The sequence below is a fragment of the Canis lupus genome, chromosome 20 (genome assembly GCF_011100685.1).
Source record: "Canis lupus familiaris isolate Mischka breed German Shepherd chromosome 20, alternate assembly UU_Cfam_GSD_1.0, whole genome shotgun sequence".
Lineage (NCBI taxonomy): Eukaryota > Metazoa > Chordata > Mammalia > Carnivora > Canidae > Canis > Canis lupus.
In genome coordinates this window covers 58370429-58388151 of record NC_049241.1, presented here as the reverse complement: position 1 = coordinate 58388151, position 17723 = coordinate 58370429, and the positions used below count along the sequence as shown (strand labels likewise).

General features: G+C 70.8%; 2 protein-coding genes across 6 annotated transcripts; one reads left to right on the top strand and one right to left on the bottom strand.

The window, feature by feature from the left end:
• The first annotated feature begins 5064 nt into the window (after nt 1-5064).
• On the top strand, nt 5065-8399 carry FGF22 (fibroblast growth factor 22). Of its 2 annotated transcripts, none has more exons than XM_038565349.1 (3): nt 5065-5278; nt 7320-7423; nt 7540-8399. In XM_038565349.1, the coding sequence occupies exons 1-3, from the start codon at nt 5065-5067 to the stop codon at nt 7738-7740; spliced, it is 519 nt and encodes a 172-aa protein (XP_038421277.1). In that variant the 3' UTR covers nt 7741-8399. The 2 variants fall into 2 exon arrangements, with proteins under 2 accessions (XP_038421277.1, XP_038421278.1); XM_038565350.1 differs by having other exon boundaries at nt 7517-8399.
• Nucleotides 8400-8762: 363 nt separating this feature from the next.
• On the bottom strand, nt 8763-16470 carry RNF126 (ring finger protein 126). Of its 4 annotated transcripts, none has more exons than XM_038568062.1 (9): nt 16321-16470; nt 11755-11813; nt 11555-11618; nt 11008-11252; nt 10479-10547; nt 10335-10404; nt 9822-9915; nt 9566-9681; nt 8763-9488 (listed from the first exon to the last, which is right to left on the bottom strand). In XM_038568062.1, exons 1-9 carry the CDS (start codon nt 16393-16395, stop codon nt 9339-9341), a joined length of 942 nt encoding a protein of 313 aa, XP_038423990.1. In that variant the 5' UTR covers nt 16396-16470; the 3' UTR covers nt 8763-9338. The 4 variants fall into 4 exon arrangements, with proteins under 4 accessions (XP_038423990.1, XP_038423992.1, XP_038423991.1 ...); XM_038568064.1 differs by having other exon boundaries at nt 11089-11252; XM_038568063.1 differs by lacking the exon at nt 16321-16470 and adding an exon at nt 12150-12219 and having other exon boundaries at nt 11089-11252.
• Nucleotides 16471-17723: the final 1253 nt, after the last annotated feature.

Genomic DNA, 17723 nt, shown 5'->3' with positions numbered 1-17723 from the left:
GGGCGGGACAGAGCTGTTGCTTGGGTAACCGCGTGACGGGAAGCCCGCTCCGGGAGGACCCGGAAGCCACGTTTGTTTGGGCCCGTGCGGTTGAGCGATTCCGGTCCGCGATTTCCAGGCTCCGCCGTCGACTCTGGGGCGCGAGCCGCGAGCCACGTACCGCGGGGGAGGCCGGCGTGGGCAGCTGCGGACCCGAGCCGGGCCGGCTGGGCGTCTCCGTCGCCCGCCCCGCCCGCACACCGGCCGCCTGGACGGACGCGAGGACGGACGGACCGGACGACCCGGCGCCCGGAGGCTCCCAGCGCGGCCCCCGGCGTGACCCCGCTCCGGCGCGGGCGCAGTGGCCGCGCCGGCAGCTCCGCGGCGGGTGCAGAGGCCCCGAGGCGCGCCCGGGGTGCCTGGCTGAGGCGGCGGGGGGCGGAGCCTGGGGCGGGGGCGGGGCCCGGGAGGCGGCAGTGGGCGGGGCCTGGAGGTGGGGGCGGGGCCCGGGAGGCGGCAATGGGCGGGGCCTGGAGGTGGGGGGCGGGGCCCGGGAGGCGGCAATGGGCGGGGCCTGGAGGTGGGGGCGGGGCCCGGGAGGCGGCAATGGGCGGGGCCCGGGAGGTGGGGGCAGAGCCCAGGGGCGGAGCCGGGGCGGCGGGGCCCGGGAGGTGGTGGAGGACCCCGGGGCGGCGGGGGCGGAGCCCGGGGCGGCGACCCGCGTCCGCAGGCGTGGGCCCCGGTCGCCCGGGGTGGAAGGGCCAGTCCCTGGGCCGCGCGGTCCCTCCACAGCACATTCCAGACGCGGCTGCCCACGCGGGGCTGGGCCTCATGATCCCAGCGGCGGGGAATGTGCCAGCCGCGGCCTCTGCAGGCGCCCGGGGCCTTGACCTCGGGTCTGACTCACTGCTGGGAGCGCCCTCGGCCCTGGGCCCCCCGAGGCCTAGACGCCCGGGACCCCTGCTCCCCTGGAGCCCGGGACGCTGCCCGCCCGCCGCCCCGCGCCCCAGGCCCGGCCGCACGGTCCCCTCCTAACACGGCTCATCGCCGGCGAGTCCCCGCGGGGCTCCCCGCTCCTGACGGTGACACCGAGTTTCCTTGTAAAACTTAGGAAAAAGGTGAACGATAATTGAAGTGGCCCCGGGGTCCCGGGTTCGAGTCCCGCGTCGGGCTCCCTGCACGGAGCCTGCTTCTCCCTCGCCCTGGGTCTCTGCCTCTCTCTGTCTGCCTGTGTCTTTCGTGAATTAATAAATAGAATCTTTAAATTAAAAAAAAATAGAAAAAAAACTTAAAAAAAAATAAGGCAGAGAAAGGCAAGGGTCTGCAGATGGAGAGGAGGCCGGATCCCGGCGCTGCCTGTAGGGAGTTGCCACGAGCGGGGGCGCCTGCGGGCTCAGTGGCTTGAGCGTCTGACTCTTGGTTTGGGCTCCGATCGTGGTCTCGGGGTCCCATGAGCCCAGGGTCATGGGATCGAGCCCCATGGCAGGCTCTGTTTAGCGGGGTGTCTGCTTCTCCCTCTCCCTCTGCGCTCTCTCTGTCTCTGTCTCTCTCTCAAAATAAATAGATCGTTAAAAAAGTAAATGAATTACCACACACCCAGTGCCCTGGACGACAGAAGCGCATTCTCACATTCCTGGAGACCCACCCGACGCGCAGCATCAGCACCCGTGGGCTGGAACCAAGGGCTGGCGGGGCCGCGCTCACACTGGGAGCTCCAGGCGGGGGTCCTTGCTGCCTCGGGCAGCTTCTGGGGGCGCCAGGTCCCGCGGCCTGTGGCTGCACCCCTCAGCTCTCCACCTCCGTGGTCGCGTGGCCTCCTCTGTGTCTGTGTCAGATCTTCCCACGTTTCTCTCATAAGGACACTTGGGGTCTGCTTAGGGTGCTTTCCTCATCTGCTCATCTTAATTTTTTTTTTTTAATTTTTATTTATTTACTTATGATAGTCACAGAGAGAGAGAGAGGCAGAGACACAGGCAGAGGGAGAAGCAGGCTCCATGCACCGGGAGCCCGACGTGGGATTTGATCCTGGGTCTCCAGGATCGCGCCCTGGGCCAAAGGCAGGCGCTAAACCGCTGCGCCACCCAGGGATCCCTAATTTTTTTTTTTTTTAAGACTTTATTCCTGAGAGACACAGAGAGCAGCAGAGAACCAGGCAGAGGGAGAAGCAGGCTCCATGCAGGGAGCCCGATGTGGGACTTGATCCCAGGACCCCAGGATCACGCCCTGGGCCCAAGGCAGATGCTCCACCAGAGCCACCAGGCGTCCTGAGCATCTTAATTTATTAGTATCTTTATCTGCCAAGGCTCTTTCCAAATAAGGTAAAACTCCCAGTTTCCTGGGATGAGAATATGGTCGCATCTTTGAAAGGGGCTGTCGTTCAGCTCATCAGAGATGACACTGGGTTTGCGACCAGGAAGCAAGGCTGTGGTAGGCCGGGGGGGGGGGGGGGGGGGGGGCGCCTGCCTTGGCTCAGGCCGTGACCCCGGGGTCCCAGGATCCAGTCCCACGTTGGGCCCCCTGCGGGGAGCCTGCTTCTCCCTCTGCCTGGGTCTCTCATGAATAAATAAAATCTTTAAAAAACCCCAGACGACCTTGCCTGCAGCAGACGCGGCCTGTGCCCCGAGGTGGGGCGGAACCATCCCTGCGGGCCTACTCTCACGCATCCGCTACGTGGAAAGGTCCCAGTGCGTGTTTCCTGAGGTGAGATGTCACGAGGGCGCATGTCAAGAATTCAGCTCGGGTGTCCGTGTCCCCCGAGCCCCTGGCACCGCCGCCCACGGCCAACACCCCCGCCCTGGCGCCTCCCACCACACAGTGGTTCTCGCAGTGTCGTGTTTATTCCCCGGGGAACCTGCTGCGGAGCCGAGAGACAGTGGCGCGTCAGGGGCCGCGTGGCAGCGATGCTCACAGCACTGTCCTCGCACCCACTCCATAGGTGTCGCGTCTCCCGAGGACGTGCACCATCTCTCCGCTCTGCCCCGTGAAGACGGGCTGCAGGATGTGCCCACGTGGGCTGCGGCGCGGCGGGTGGTCGGGAGGCGGGCTGGCGGCTCAGAGGTCCACCTGACCCAGCAGGTCTACTCTACCTACACGCAGGACAAACAAAACCGCGTCCACGTAGAAACCCGTACGCCCACGTCCACGGCAACACAATCCACAGCAGCCAGAAGATAGAAATGACCAAGTGTCAATGGATAAATTATACAGTCCCTGGACCCCGAGCAGGAGCGAGGCCCCCACATGCCCCGGGGACGGACCCGAGCCCACACGCTCAGGGAGGGAACCAGACACAGGAGGCCCCACGGGCTGGGAGTCCACGTGTGTGACACGTGCAGGACGGGGAGGGGGCTCATGGAGGTAGGGGTGGGAGTTGGGGCCGGGGGGAGGGGCTGGAGGTGCGGATGGGGATGAGGGCGGATGGCGACAGGACTTCCTTTTGGGGCGATGGAATGTTCTGGAACTGGATAGAGGTGATGGCTGACGACGCTCCCTTGAAAACACGGAGTTGCAGGCTTACCTGGGCGCACTGTGAGGTACGTGAATTATATTTCAATGAAGCTGTTATTAAGCTCCAACAGCACCCGGGGCAGGACAGCTTCCTGGGCGTGGGTCCACCCCCACCTCACAGAGCCCCCAGCACTGTCGTCCTGGGGGCAGGGTGGGGACACTCCAGGAAGGGGAGTTTCTGGCTGCTGGGAATCAGGATGTTACGAGTCTGTGCCCAGCGAGCTGGTGCGTCGCCGCCCTCCATCCTCCGGCCCACCTTCCAGAGGCAGCACGAGGCTCGGGGTGGGGTGGGGGGGACATGCGCTCCCATCTCTGTGCCCAGACCCCGGGGCTTGGGCACAGCTGGTAGGAGGCCCGCCTGCGCCCAGGAAGGAGGGTCAGGGAGTCCCCAGAGCGGGCCAAGGCTTCCCGGCTGCCAGGCGGCCGGCTCCGCCCTCCAGCACTGCACCGGGCCAGGCCTGTCCCCTCGGCTTCACCCGGGTGCTGCTTGCGGTGCCACCTGGGCCTGTGGAGCAGAGGAGCAGCGGAGCCCTGGGGTGTGTCCTGTGTGCGGCCTGGGGCAGCTGCTGACCCACCCACCCCCGTGTCCCCACCTGTCAACGACATCGCGGGGCTCTGTCTGGGGAGGCTCAGTGCGCCCCTCGCAGGATCCGGGCCGCAGGGTGGCTCCCAGCGGGCCTGGGTGTGTCTAGTCATGAGCGGGGATGGCTGTCGATGGAGCCACCCTCCCGGGCCATGCAGCTCTGGACGCTGGGGACGGGGCCGCCCCAGCCATCATCCGCGCCCGGGTCAGCCGGCCACAGACTCGCGAGCGCGGCACCGCTCCCGGCCCCCGCCCAACCCCGGTGCGCCCGGCGGTCCCTGGGCCTGGCTCTAGGGGGCTTCAGCCTGGGGCCAGGCGAGTCCACCGGGCACGACCCCTGGCAGCTCCGCCCCTCCCGGGTCTCGGGCTCCCCCGGCGCTGTGTCCCTGTGTCCCTCCGTGTCCCTGCGGGCCCGCCTGTCTCACACCCACGCCCCCGCAGCCCCTGCAGGCTAAGCCGGTGACTCACGGACACGCACTGGCCTCCCCGCCCCGCAAGACAAACACGCGGGGAGGCAAGACAGTCCCCGAGTGGCCCCGCCCCTCGCCCCGCCCCCTGGGCGCAGGCCACGCCCACGGCCGGATCCGGACCGTGGCCCCGCCCACCCCCAGCTCCAGACCGCGGGGCCGCCCCGCCCCCCTGGCGCAGGCCCCGCCCACACCCAGCTCCCGATCGCGGGGCCGCCCCGCCCCCCTGTCGCAGGCCCCGCCCACCGCCGGCTCCCGACCGTGGCCCCGCCCCGCCCCCTGGCTCAGGCCCCGCCCACCCCCAGCTCCCGACCGCGGGGCCGCCCCGCCCCCCTGGGCGCAGGCCCCGCCCACCGCCGGCTCCCGACCGTGGCCCCGCCCCGCCCCCTGGCTCAGGCCCCGCCCCTGCCTCCCTATTGGCCCGCGCCGGCCGGCCCCGCGTGGCCCCGCCCCCCCGGCGATGGCCGAGCCGCGGACGCGCGGGGGGCGGCGAGAGCGGGCGGCGAGCGGGGCGCGGGGCGCGGGGCGATGCGCGGCCGCCTGTGGCTGGGGCTGGCGTGGCTGCTGCTGGCTCGGGCGCCGGGCGCCGCGGGGACCCCGGGCGGCCCGCGGAGGCCGCGCAGCTACCCGCACCTGGAGGGCGACGTGCGCTGGCGGCGCCTCTTCTCGTCCACCCGCTTCTTCCTGCGCGTGGACCCCGGCGGCCGCGTGCAGGGCACCCGCTGGCGCCACGGCGCGGACAGTGAGTTCGGGGCGGCGGGCGGGCGGGGCGGCAGCCGCGGTGGGGACCCGCCGGTCGTCGTCCCGCGGGGTGTGTCGCTGTCGGCCAAGCCGCTCCCGCTGGGGCCTCGGTTTCCCCAGCTGTGAAATGGGCCCGGCGCAGGCGCTGGAGGGTTGGACAGTGGAGGGAACGCTCCCAGCTCCGGGCCTGGCTCCAGCAGCGGAGAAAGGGGTTTGCGGAATAGGTGAGGCAGGGCCCCTGGGCGCGTGGGCCGAGCGAAGCCGCCCCCAGGTCCCGGTGACAGGGGAGGTGGGAGCAGAGCTGGGGTCCGCGCCGCGCCCAAGCTCAGAACCCGCCCGGGTGCGGGCCCCTCTGTTTGTTCCCACACACCCTCTAGGTGGCCGAGGCCCAGAGAGGGCAGACCGCGGCCCCAGGGTCACCCGGCTGGCGTGGGCGTCGGGGTGTTGCTGGCGCTCCTTAACGCCCAGAACCTTGTCGCGTTGGAGTCACCGCGCTGACGCCCTGCCCAGCAAACAGGAGGCACTCAATAAGTGTTTGTGGAATGTATGCAGGCGAGGAGGCACGAGCAGAGGGGGCGGAGGAGCCCGGGCACCTGCGGCGGGCAGTGCCCCTGCGGGCCCGTCTGCGGGGAGCTCTGGGGCCGGGCTGGGCAGCGGGGCGGGGGGTGTAATCATGGCCACTGCCTGAATCACCACCATTAGGGCAGATAATCACCCCCTGCCCTTGCAGCTGCTTTCATCGGGCTCCCAGGGCTCTCATTAGGCGCACCGGACAGGGGCGATGACGAGGGGACTGGCTGGGCCGGTGCATCGCTGGTGGGCACTGGCCGGCAGGTGGCTCCAGGCCGGCTGTGGGGCCCGGGCCTCCGGGTGACTCGGGATGGGCGCTGCGTCTCTCGGAGCCTCGGGTTCCCCATCTGGGCAGCAGTGCTGGTGACTCACGGGACGGCTCTGTGGGGTGGGTGTGTGGAGCCCTCCTCTCCTTCCCTACTTCTGCGGTCATTGACTGGGTGGCTCCTGTGTGCTGCAGTGGGCGCAGGGAGGTCGCCGTGACCAGCCCGCCCTCATGAGGCTCCCCCGGCAGAGGGCAAAGCGGTTACACACACGATCAGCTAATAGGGTCATTTCAAGGAGGCCACATAGGGTGAGAGTCAAATGAAAATAGGGTGAGGTCCCGGTGCAGCTTAATCTGAGAGGCCTGGGGCCCCCCGAGGAGGTGGGACTGGGTGGGACAGGCCCTGCAGACAGAAGCTGACTGTGCGAGAGGAGCCGGGTGCCTGACGGGGGAGGTCGCAGGTACAGAAGCCCCATGCTGTGTGGGGTGAGCTCCCCATGGCCTGAGGCATCCAAGTCCAGGCTGCAGACCGGAGGGCAAAGCCTCGACTCCAGATTATTAACCCCTGGTACACGGCGGGGCCCAGGTGTGGGAGACTCCTCACTCCTCAGGTCCGCACGCTGGGCAGCAGGGACGGGGGGAGCCACGGGGAAGGCTCCTCAGGGGCTCCCCCGCCTGCAGATGGGGCCCCACACTGGCTCTGACACGTCCCAGGCCTCAGTTTCCCTCTCTGGGGAGTGGGCACGGTCAGCACCCCCCACCGGGGTTATGGGGTGCGCTTGGGGCTCCCTGAGCACCCCGTGTCCCCCACCATCTGGAGCTCCGTGTCCCCAGCCGGGATGGCCAGGGCAGGAGGCTGCGAACTGCCAGTGTGGCCGGCACCGGGTGGCCTACACCCATCCTGCCCGTCCTGCTTGTCACCTGTTGTGACAGCGGAGCTCCAGGCGCCCCCCACCCCAAAGCCCTCCCTGCCCCACACGGGGCTGTGGCTCCCGGGCCCTCGGACCCCTCCCCGCTGACGTCCTCCCACCTTCCTGCCCCCGCGCCCCCGGGTGCTCCCGGCCCCTCCTGGCAGGGCCTGTGGCTCCCCCGTGTCCGTGCTCGGGGCCCAGCCCCCAGACGCCTGGATGACCCATGAGCCAACAGGAGCGCCAGGGCCGGGGGGGGGGGGTGGACAGGCCCTGGCTGACCCCCAGCCTCCCCCCAGGCATCATCGAGATCCGCTCCATCCGCGTGGGCGTCGTGGCCCTCAAGGCTGTGCACACCGGCTTCTACGTGGCCATGAACCGCGGGGGGCACCCGTACGGGTCGGTGAGTGCCGCGCGCGCGGGGCTGGCGGGCGGCCGGGTGTCTGCCGGGGGGCGGGGTGCCCGTGGCCCGCCTCACACGCCCGACCCCCCGAAGCGGGTCTACACTGCCCACTGCAGGTTCCAGGAGCGCATCGAGGAGAACGGCTACAACACGTACGCCTCGCTCCGCTGGCGCCACCGCGGTCGGCCCATGTTCCTGGCGCTGGACGGGCAGGGGGCCCCGCGGCGTGGTGGCCGAACACAGCGGCACCACCTGTCCACCCACTTCCTGCCCGTCCTGGTCTCCTGAGGCCGCCAGGGCTTCCACGAGGGGTCTGAGCCGTGTGGCCCGGGGCGCGGCCCAGCACGTCGGGTCACTCCCCGTTTCCAAGCACTCCCGGGGCGTCCGCCGCGTGCCGGGCCGGGCACCTGCCTGCCTGAGCCCCGGGAGCTCCTGAGTCTGGGGACAGGCGGACGCCGAGCTGAGCAGAGGCCACAGGTGTCCAGTCACAAGTGGGGGGCACGGACGCCCCAGAAACGCTCCACCCGGGCCAGAGCCTGAAGGATGTGGCCAGGGGTCGGTCCCCAGGAGGGCTGGGACGCGGCCGAGGTGGCTGGGAGGTGGGAACCCGTTGGGGTGTTGGAGGCTGGGGGAGGGGCAGCACGGACGTGCCACGGGGTGACAGGTCTCCACCCTGGTTCCGGGAGGTGAGGGTGACCTGGGGTCCTGGGGGTCCCCCCAAGAGGCAGGGGGGGAGCCCCAGACACAGGCAGACCCCGCACTGCTGGCGGTGAGGAGGGGCCACGGGCCGGGGAGGGGGCACCCCTGGAAGGTGGGGGGCAGGGGGGTCTCCCTGGGGGTGACCAGTCCTGCGTACCCCTGGGTTTTAGGACTTCTGAGGCCATCAGAGCACCCGCGTGAGCGGTGGCATCCCACCGGAGCACACACGTGCACACACACGTGCACGCAGGTCTCTAGCAGCTCCGGTGGTGACCATGGGGTGGGCAGGGTGGGTGGGGGCAGGGGGACCCGTGCAGGCCAAGGGGCTCCGGGGCTGCTCCCTCCCAGCACCCCGAGCCCTGCCATCGTGGGCCGGGGGGACGCCGCACGGGGAGGGCGACGGTCCTGGGGGCTCCCACCCCCAGCAGCCGCCCTGCACCTGGAGGATGAGGTCGGGGAGCACGTGCTGGAGGGGCGCTGGGTGGGGCCGTGGCCCTCAGTGAAGCTCTGCGACTTCGGCGGCTGTCGCGGGGCGGCTCCCGGGCGGGTCCGCAGCCACAGAGCTGGTGAAGGCGCGACCTCGGGGCCGCACAGCTCAGCCCCCCCAGTGCTGCACAGAAGGAAAACACCGAGCACCCGCTTGTTTCTAAGTAGGTGTATTTTTAAATAGCTTTCAAGATACACATATTTTTTTCCTTTAAAAAACGTCTGTCGGAGCAGTTTTGTTGTGTTGCTGGTCGTACTGTGGTCCCGAGCCCCCTGCGCTTGGCTTGGGGCCTGGTGGCCTGTCCGGGCATCGCGGAGACCCCGGCCTAGCGGCTCCACCCAGTCTTTCCACAGATCATGCAGGGCCGCACGTGAGCTAAAACGTCCATTTATTTCAAAGCAGTAATAATTTAAAATTATAAAAACCTTTCCGCCGTTGACTGTGTGGAGGGTGAGGTTAGAGACAAACGGGTGGGGGAGCCGGGGGCGCCCGGGGGCGCCGTGTGCCCAGGCCCCTGCGCCTGACGCCCCTCGGGGAGGCCTGAGCTCTCTCCAGCCTGGAGGCGGCGGTCCTCCGAGTCTCTGCCTGCAGCGGGGGTGGTGTGGGCGCCGAGGCGGGTGGGGGCACCTCCAGGCTCCAGCTCCGCGGTGCCCCCCACCGCCCCGCAGGGCCTGGGGCGCGAGGTCCTGTGCTCACCGGGGGCGGCCGGAGGGGGGCGGGGCGAGGGGCTCAGGAGTTGCCGGCTGGGTTTTCGTTGCTCGGCGAGCTGGAGGAGGACGACGATGAGGAGGACGAGAAGCTCACGCCGGTCAGGCCCGGGGGGTTGGTGGCTGTGTTCTGTCCCGTGAGGCTTTTCCGGCACACGGGGCAGCTGTCGTGCTTTGTGAGGACAGAGGGAGGCGGTTCAGAGGCTGAGCGCGGGGTGGGGGCCCAGAGGCCGCGGCCCAGGGGCTCACCTGCTGCAGCCAGGGCACGATGCAGCCGTCATGGAAGAGGTGGCTGCAGGGCAGCTGCCGTACACGCTCCCCCAGCCCGTAGTCGTCCTTGCACACGGGGCACTCCAGCCCGGAGCCTGCGGGGCGGGGAGCCTGTGACAGCCCGAGACCCGCGGGGCAGCCCTGGGGCACGCAGGGTGGACTCCCGAGCCCTGTGTCCTGGGGAGGGGACGGTATCGGGACAGGGACCGCGGCCCCGCGGCCGAGAGCCACACACCTACGTGTTCCTCGGTGACGGGGACGGTGGGGAGGGCCTGGATTTTCTCTTTGTCTGCAGGCGGGGGGCCTGTGTTTTCAAACTGATTGAGGAGCTGAAAGACAAGAGGCCAGAGTGCCGGGAGCTCGGCAGGCAGGTGCGGCCCCTCGCCCCGCAGGGCTCTGAAATCAAGGCCGGGTTACCTGCAAAAGCACCAAGGCTGGTCCTCAGACCCCCGAGGCCGAGCCCCGCGCTCCTACCCGCGCTTCTGCTTGTCCCGTCAGGGCCACCTCGCACCCAGGGGGCAGCGGCCCTGGGGACAGCACGAGCCCTCCCGGCACCGAGAGCCAGCCGCCCCCCCCCCCCCCCGGGACGGCTCAGGATGTGGAGGTTCACGGGCACCCCAGGGCGGCTGGGGCAGGGCACCCACCCTGGGGACCCTCGTCCCCTGGAGCATGGCCCGTCCCGCATCTCGTCCTCAGCAGAGGGAGATGGCGACTCCCCGGTGCGCACCACGGGGCGGCCACCCTGTACCTGTGTGATGATGGCATCCAGGCCGTTGGCCCCCCAGGCATAGTCCATCGGGTTTGAGTGCAGGACACCCCTGGGCAGAGAGGTCTGGGGTTCAAGTGGCGGAGAGGCCGGGGAGGGCGCCAGGGGACCCGCCCCCCTACTCACCAGGGGCCCAGGCCCAGGCTGGGGATGCTGGCGGGAGTGATGATGCCGTTGACCAGCTGCTGGATGATCCTGGAACAGAGCGGGGGCCGGGCCTGTGGTCAGCGCTCTCCCGGGCAGGGCCCCGTGCGTCTGAGCCCACGGTGACAGGCCAGGCTGCACCTGTGAGGACGCTGGCGGCCGGGCCGTCCCCGCTGGGGGTGGGGCCTACACGGAACAAGCCCGCAACACGGAGGGAGCTCGGGCCGCGGAGCAGACGCCAGCACCACCCTGCTCGCCCGCTGCTGGGACACCAGGACCCAGATGTGAGCGGCCAAGTCTCAGCCATAGCATGGGAGAGGGGGAGCGGGACGGGGACGGGCAGGGCCAGCCCAGAAGGACGGGGCACGGCAGGACGAGGGCCCTCGCTCAGGGCCCGCCCCGGGGCCCCCAGGACCCTCGGAAGGGCACACGGCCAGTCCGCCGAGTCGGGATGGGGCAGGCCGCCAGACTCCCAGGAGCGCCCCCGCGGGCGGCCCCCTCGTGCCCTCACCCTTCCAGCGTGGGGACGCCTTCGTGCCGGCCGGTGGCCCGCCGTGCGGTGAGGCGAGCGCGGGGCTGCCGGGCGCCATACCGGTGCCGGGAGTGTTGCTCTCTCTCCCGCCGGCTTTCGGGGTCCCTGCCCTCTTCGGCCTGCACCCCAGGGGGGAACGTGGGGATCTCGAAGCTGTCGTCAAAGATGCCGAAAGCAAACTGCCCGTAGCCCTGCGGCAGCGTGAACAGGTGCTGATCCACGTTCTGTGGGGAGGAGGGCCGTGATCACGGGCAGAGCAGCAGGCCCTCGCCCGGACCCCACGTCTCCTCCGGGCGCCACGGGGCGCGGTCCCAGGCTCGGGGCTCGGAGGGAGGGGGACGCACCAGGGGAGCCTCGGTATGTGCGGGACAGAGGGAGGAGAGGCCCCGGGGGTCAAGGGTCAATGGTCAAGGGTCAGGCCCAAGGGACAGCCTGATGGGGGAAGGGGGTAGAGGAGGGCAGGGGGCACAGGGGAGGGCAGCTGCCTGAAGGGAAGCCTGCGGTCTGCGGTCTGGGGCCGACTCACCTCGAACGGCGGCCTGCTCTGGTCCGTGGGGGCCGTGGAGGGTGCAGACCCGTTCTCTGTGCTCCTGGGAGGACGGTGCAAGTCAGCAGGGGGTCCCCCGGCCTCGGGCTGCCCCCCCACGTGGCCCATCCGGGCTCTGCCCACAGACCTGAACCACCCCAGGGGCCTGGGTCGGGCCGCGTGCACCTGGGCCGCGTTACCTGGTCTCTTCTGGAAGCTCCTCGATAAAACCAGACTCGCATCTGGGGCAGATGTAATCCTGCAGAGGAGAGGGCGGGTGAGCGCCGGGCCAGGGGGGCCGCGGACTCAGCACAGGACACGCTCCACAAGCACCTGGGAAACCACTCAAGGCCAGGGTCAGACTCACGGGGCGGCCTGGGCGGGACACAGGCGCCCATCACCCGGGGCAACGGCCGCTGCATCTCCAGGCCTGGAGCCCCCGGACCCGCCCCTGCTGCAGGGGACCCCGCCACAGTCCACCGCACCAGCTGCCAAAGGCTCTGACAAGGCCTGTACCAAACGGGGTCCACGGAGCAGCCCCCACGTGCACACAGAAGCACCCGCCCCAAGCTCCTGGGAGGGTCGCACGACTGACCTTGGGGCCCCAGGAGTTCATGTCCCAGGAAGATGACCACGGAGGCTGGAAGTGCCACCCAGGCAAAGGGACCGGCCTGTGGGCGTCCCATGGCAGGCCTTCTGGAACATTCCGGCAGCCCCAGCACAGAGCCTGTGACCCCATCCCCACTGGCCACGCCCCTTCCTGGCTCCCCACCCCCCACGGGTCAGATGGGGGAGACCGAGATGTCCTAACTGGAGGCTGGGGGGCCGGCCCAGGGGCAGCGTGGGAAACACCAGACCCCGCCTCCGGTTCCCAGAAATAAGCCCAAGCCCAAGCCCACACCCATGAGGGTCCTGGAGCCGCAGGGTGGGGAAGACAGCTCAGCTCTACCTTCAGGGACTTTCAGAGGCGCTGCCCCCGGTGGGAGAGAAGGGGGCGCTGACCGTCCCAGGGGGGCCACGGGCACAGGGGGCTGTGACCGTCCCCCGGGGGTAGCAACACCGCGGCTTGGCCTGGCCCTTCCCTGCTGACATCCAGGAGCACCAGGCACCTCCATCGGGGCAGCGGGCGCCACCGCAGCACAGGCCGCGACCCCTGCGCTCCCCGAGCTGCCAAAGGCAAAGGGGCCCCCAAAGGGGCCCAAGCCCGGGGGGGAGGGTAGCAAGAGCTGCATAGGTCGTGGGAACTGAATCCCAGATACACACACAACCCTGGTAATTCGTCGACCGAGGTACAAACAAGCCAACTAAAAACGGCTCAAGAACCAACAGGCAGGTCTCCAAAGACACGATGGAGGCCGCCCAGCGCCCTGGGCCCAGGCACCGCACCCCAGATACCCGGGACACGCGGCCTGCCCGCAACACACGATGACAAGTGGCGGCGAGGACGCGAGGACGCGGAGCCATCAGAACCCCACCAGGCCGGGGGCCGTGACCCGGGGCAGCCGCTTCGGACACGGCCCCGCAGTCCCTGGAAGAGCCGCACGCAGTCATCGGCTGACCCTGCAGTTCCGCGGCTGCGCACGCGCCCGGGGGGCAACGAAGACGCACGTCACACAAAACCCATCGCACGTCCACGGGGGATGTGACCCAGCCACGTGCGGGAGCGTCACTCGGTCGCCAGCGGGAGCGAGGCCCCCCCCAGACGCCGCCCCGGGGACGGACCCCGAGCCCCCGACGCTCCGGAAGGGAACCAGACACAGGAGGCCCCACGGGGTGCGAGTCCATGCGTGTGACACGTCCAGGATGGGCTCGTCCACACACGGGGAGGGGGCTGGGGGGGCCAAGGGATGACTGATGGGGATGGGGTGCCCTTGGGGTGATGGAATATTCTGGAACTGGATAGGCCGTTGGGTGCACGACTCCTGCGTGTACAGAAAGCACGGAAGCGCACCCTGTGCACAGGTGGGCGGTGTCTCAACAAGGCTGTGAGGAGCAGCGAGGACAGTGACCTGCGCCCCTCTAAGTGGGGCCGTGGGGGCAGCTCTGCTGCGGGACACTTGGGGACCTCAGGTCCAGGGCTGGTGGGAAGGCGCGGGCTCTCCCCGTTTCCTCCCGGAGCCCACCTGCCCACACCTGCCTGTCAGCCGGGGGCCTCCGTGAGCAGCGGCCCCTCTGTCCCCCGAGCACGCCGCCTGTCCCCAGCCCCATGCCACCTGGGCAAGGCTGCGTGGCCGGAGCGGAGCTGCCGGGGCTCGCGGCGGCTCCTGAGCATCCCCCGGCGCACGAGCCCCTGGTCCCGCTCTCTGCTCTGCCCTGTGGGCACCCCAGCCGGCCGCTCCCGCTCCCCTGCCCTCTTCTCAGGGCCTGCGCACCAGGCCTTCTGCGGAGCGTTCTCCCCCAGATAGCTACCTGGCTCGCCCCCTCTCCAAAGCTGGGTCTCTGCTCAAACGTCACCTCCTGGCTGCGAGCCTCGGTCTCCCCACCTGTAAACGGAGGACGGCCTCAAGCCTAGGGCCCTGGAGTCCGCGGCCACCGAGGACCAGAGGGCTGTGGCTCGTCTGCTGGCCGTGGGCAGGGCCCGGCCTCCGTGCTCTCTACCCCGAGCAAGCCCCACGCGCTGAACCCAGGTGTGCCCGTCTGAGCCGTGGACCACCCGGCGCAGGATTTCAGGCAGGCTCCAGCCTCTGCTCGCAGGCAGCGGGGAAGGGACCAGATCCGGGGGTGTCCCCGCGCTCTGCATGCCCCAAAGGCTTTGGTTAACCCGAGCAGCCAAGTGAGGAGACCCTCGATGGAGCGGGTCCCGAGCCTGTGTCCAGGTGGGGGCAGCCCGTGCTCGCCCGCCCTAACTCGTGAGCACCTGTGTCTAACCAACGGCTCCTCACTGTGAACCGCTTACCTCTCCCCTAAGAGGAGGACAGGGGGAGGCGAGGGGATGACCCCACCCCGTGACGCGCCTATGAGGTGCAATAACCCGTCCTGAGTGACAGGGAGCACACGGGGTGCAGACAAGGGAGCGACCCGCCCAGGTCAGGCAGGTACGGGTAAACGGGGGACCCCCTGGCGGAGTCACAGCGGCGGCTGGCCCCCCGAGATCGTCTGCCCTGGGTGAGGTTGGCCCTAGGGGCCCCCCAAGGGGCCAGAACTCCAAGAGCAGCGCAGACCCAGGGAGGACCCAGGGCAGGTGCAGGTGCAGAGGGACTCGGGCTCAGGGCCACACAGACGTGGTGGGACTCCCCGGCCCCACCAGCCCCGGACCCCAGGAGCGCACCTGCTGCCCACAGCCCGCCTCAGCTGCCACTGCGCAGAGGGACCCGCCGGCGCCCACGGGAACGCCGGCCCCGCCCTCGCCACTCCCCACCCGCTCGCACGTTCTTCCTGTGGCCTCCGCAGCTGCCACCACTTCCCACGTTCACACCCCATCTGTCCCCCGAGCGCCCGTGAGCATCACGCCCGCTGCTGGATGCCGGGTGCGGGCCACGGCAGGACCCGGCAGGGTGTGCGGCCTTCCCGCCCAGGGCCCCCCGGGCCCACCTTCCTTGGTCTTCCCAGGGTGCTTCTGACGCCGCTGCTGGGGACCGGACCCCCTGACAGCACGCGTGTGCCCCCGTGCTGGGGGCTCCGCTCACGGCAGCCTCCAGCGGTTCCACGTGGCTCAGGTGGGCGCCCCAGCGCGTGGTCTGCCCGGCACCCAGCCACCTCTTTGGGCTCAGCCGCTTCCATCCCCGCTGACGTCAGACCCTGAGCACGCAGCGGCCCTCCCCGAGCACCCGGGGGAGGCGCGGGGTGGGGGCATCCGCGGAGCCCCGGCTCAGCTCGGCGCTCTGCGCTTCCAGGGACCCGGGGGGGGGGGGGGGCCGCCGCGCGCTTCACCTCTCCAGCTGCAAACGGACGGCTCAGCGTGGGGCAGGGCGCAGGGGGCGCCCCGGGGTGCCCCGCGGGGAGGGCTGAGGGCGTCTCGCGGCGCCTCTAGGGGCAGCGACGGCGGGCGGGGAGGCGCCCCCGCTGCGTCCCGGGGAGGATGAGTCTGGGCGTGTGCGGCTGCCCGCGGGCTCCGACCGGCCGCCTGCCTGGCTCCTGCTCCCACACGCCCGGCTCCCGCGAGGCCGCCAGCCTGGCCCCGGGCGGGCTCCCCAGGCCCATCCCGCGGGCGGCAGCGGCGCGCCACGGCGGGGAAGCCGCGACGGCAGGCACGGGGTCGGCCGCCTCCCCGCGAACCGCGCGCGCTCCTGGCCGACGGCGCTCCCCGCCGCTGCTCCGTCGCGGTCCCGTCGCGGTCCCCGAGGCTGGGGCTCCGAGGACAAAGGTCGGGGCCGCGGCTCAGGCCGCCGACCCGGAAGTGGCCGCGCAGCGCCCGGGGGTCGGGGCGCCGGGGGCCGGGGCCGGGCTCGGGGCGCAGCAGCCGGAAGCGGCGGCGCAGGGCTTCCGGGAGCCGCGGGGCACGTCGGGCGGCCCGGCAGGTGCGGCGCACCTGGACCCCGGCCCCTGGACCCCGGCCCGGCACGAGCAGCGCCCGCCGCCGCCGCCAGCCCGCGGGGACGCGGGGACGCAGGCCGAGCCCGGGCGCGCCGCTCCACAGGTCGCCGCCGCGCCCGCCCCGGGGCCCCCAGGCCGCGGCAGCCAGGCCCCCGCCCCGCCCCTCCCCCGCCCCCGCCCCCGCCGCCGCCGCCGCCGCCGGTCACGCGGCCGCTGCGGCCTCAGTTTCCCCGGCGGGGCCGGCCCGCCTCAGGCCGAGGGAGCGCTCCCGCCGCCGCCGGCCCGGGCCTCACCGGCAGGCGCGGCACGATCTCGACGGAGCAGCAGTGGCAGAAGTACCGTCCGGGCTGCGGCGACGCCTCGGCCATGGCCACTGCCGCCTCCTCCGCGCCGCCCGCCCCCCGCGCGGCGCCCGCCGCCGGCCGTTTGCTGCTCCCTTGCCGGCCGACGCGCCCGCGCACGCTCACGCACGCTCACGCACGGCACGCACGGCACGCACGGCGTGGGGCGGAGGAGCGCGCGGGAGCCAGGCGGGCGGCGCGCGCGGCGGGCGCCGTCCGGGCGACGGTGGTCGCCGAGGGACAAACTCGGCCGGGCGCCTCTCGCGCGGAGCTGCGGGCGGGGGGCGGGGCTTCTGGCGGGGGCGGGGCTCCGGGCAGGGGGCGGAGCCGAGTCTCCCCGGCGACCCGGGCGGGGAGCGGGGGGTGTGGCTGGGGGCGAGCCCCGCTGGGAGGCTGGAGGGGCGCGGCCTGCTGGGGCTGGGAGCCCCCCTCTTCCCCGACCTCCCTCCTCCGCCCCCCCACCCCGCGTGCCACCGATCTGCCCCCGCGTTGGTGCCCCCGGCGCGCCCTGGCCCCCGGGCCTTTGCACGACACCTGCGTGCCTTTCCCCCTCCCTTTCCTGAGGTCTGAGATGCTCCTCGGCCGCGCTCGCTGCGGACGGCGGGCTGCCGGGAGCTCGTCCCGGCGGGAGCCTGCGCGCCCGGGCCCCATTGAGGTCCCCAGGTGTCCCGCAGGCCCGGGCCCGCTGCCTGCGGAGGGGAGACCCAGGCCGGCTGCGCACAGCGTGACCCGTGGAGCACGGCCTGAGGCTGCCGCGTGTGGCCTGGTTTTCGAGAGCGAAGGAAACCTGACCTCCTCCCCCCACCCCACAAACTAACCCGCAGAACTTTGATGAGCACCAGGCACAGGCCGGGATGGTTCCTAAGGCCAATTCCAGCCTGACCGTGCATCTATTTACGCCTCTATCACACGCTCATTGAGCACCTGCTGCACGCAGGGACACGCGTGGAGAAGCACTCAGCAGGCCGTGAAAACGGGGCCATAGGGCTGGATGCAGACGCCAGCCCCGTGACACTGAGCCAAGAATGGGTCCCTGGGGCTGGCCCTGCCTGGGGGGGCAGACGGGCTTCCTGGGGGAGGGGGCATCTGAGCCAGGGCCTTGAGGACTGGACGGGAGTAGGCTGGCGCTGGGCTGCCCGCAGAAGCGGGCAGTGCAAGCGGAGTGTCAAGGAATTAACCCTGGAGCCTGTGTGCAAAGGCTGTTGGATGTCGGGGGGCCAGGGACTCGGGTGCCAGCCAGTCTTGTCCCCGTCGAGGTTCACAGGTGACTCCAAGCCATTCCTGCTCTGACCCCTGGAGAGCACCCTGGTCCCGCCTCTGGGAATCCAGGAAACCTGTGCCTTCCACGCCCAGCC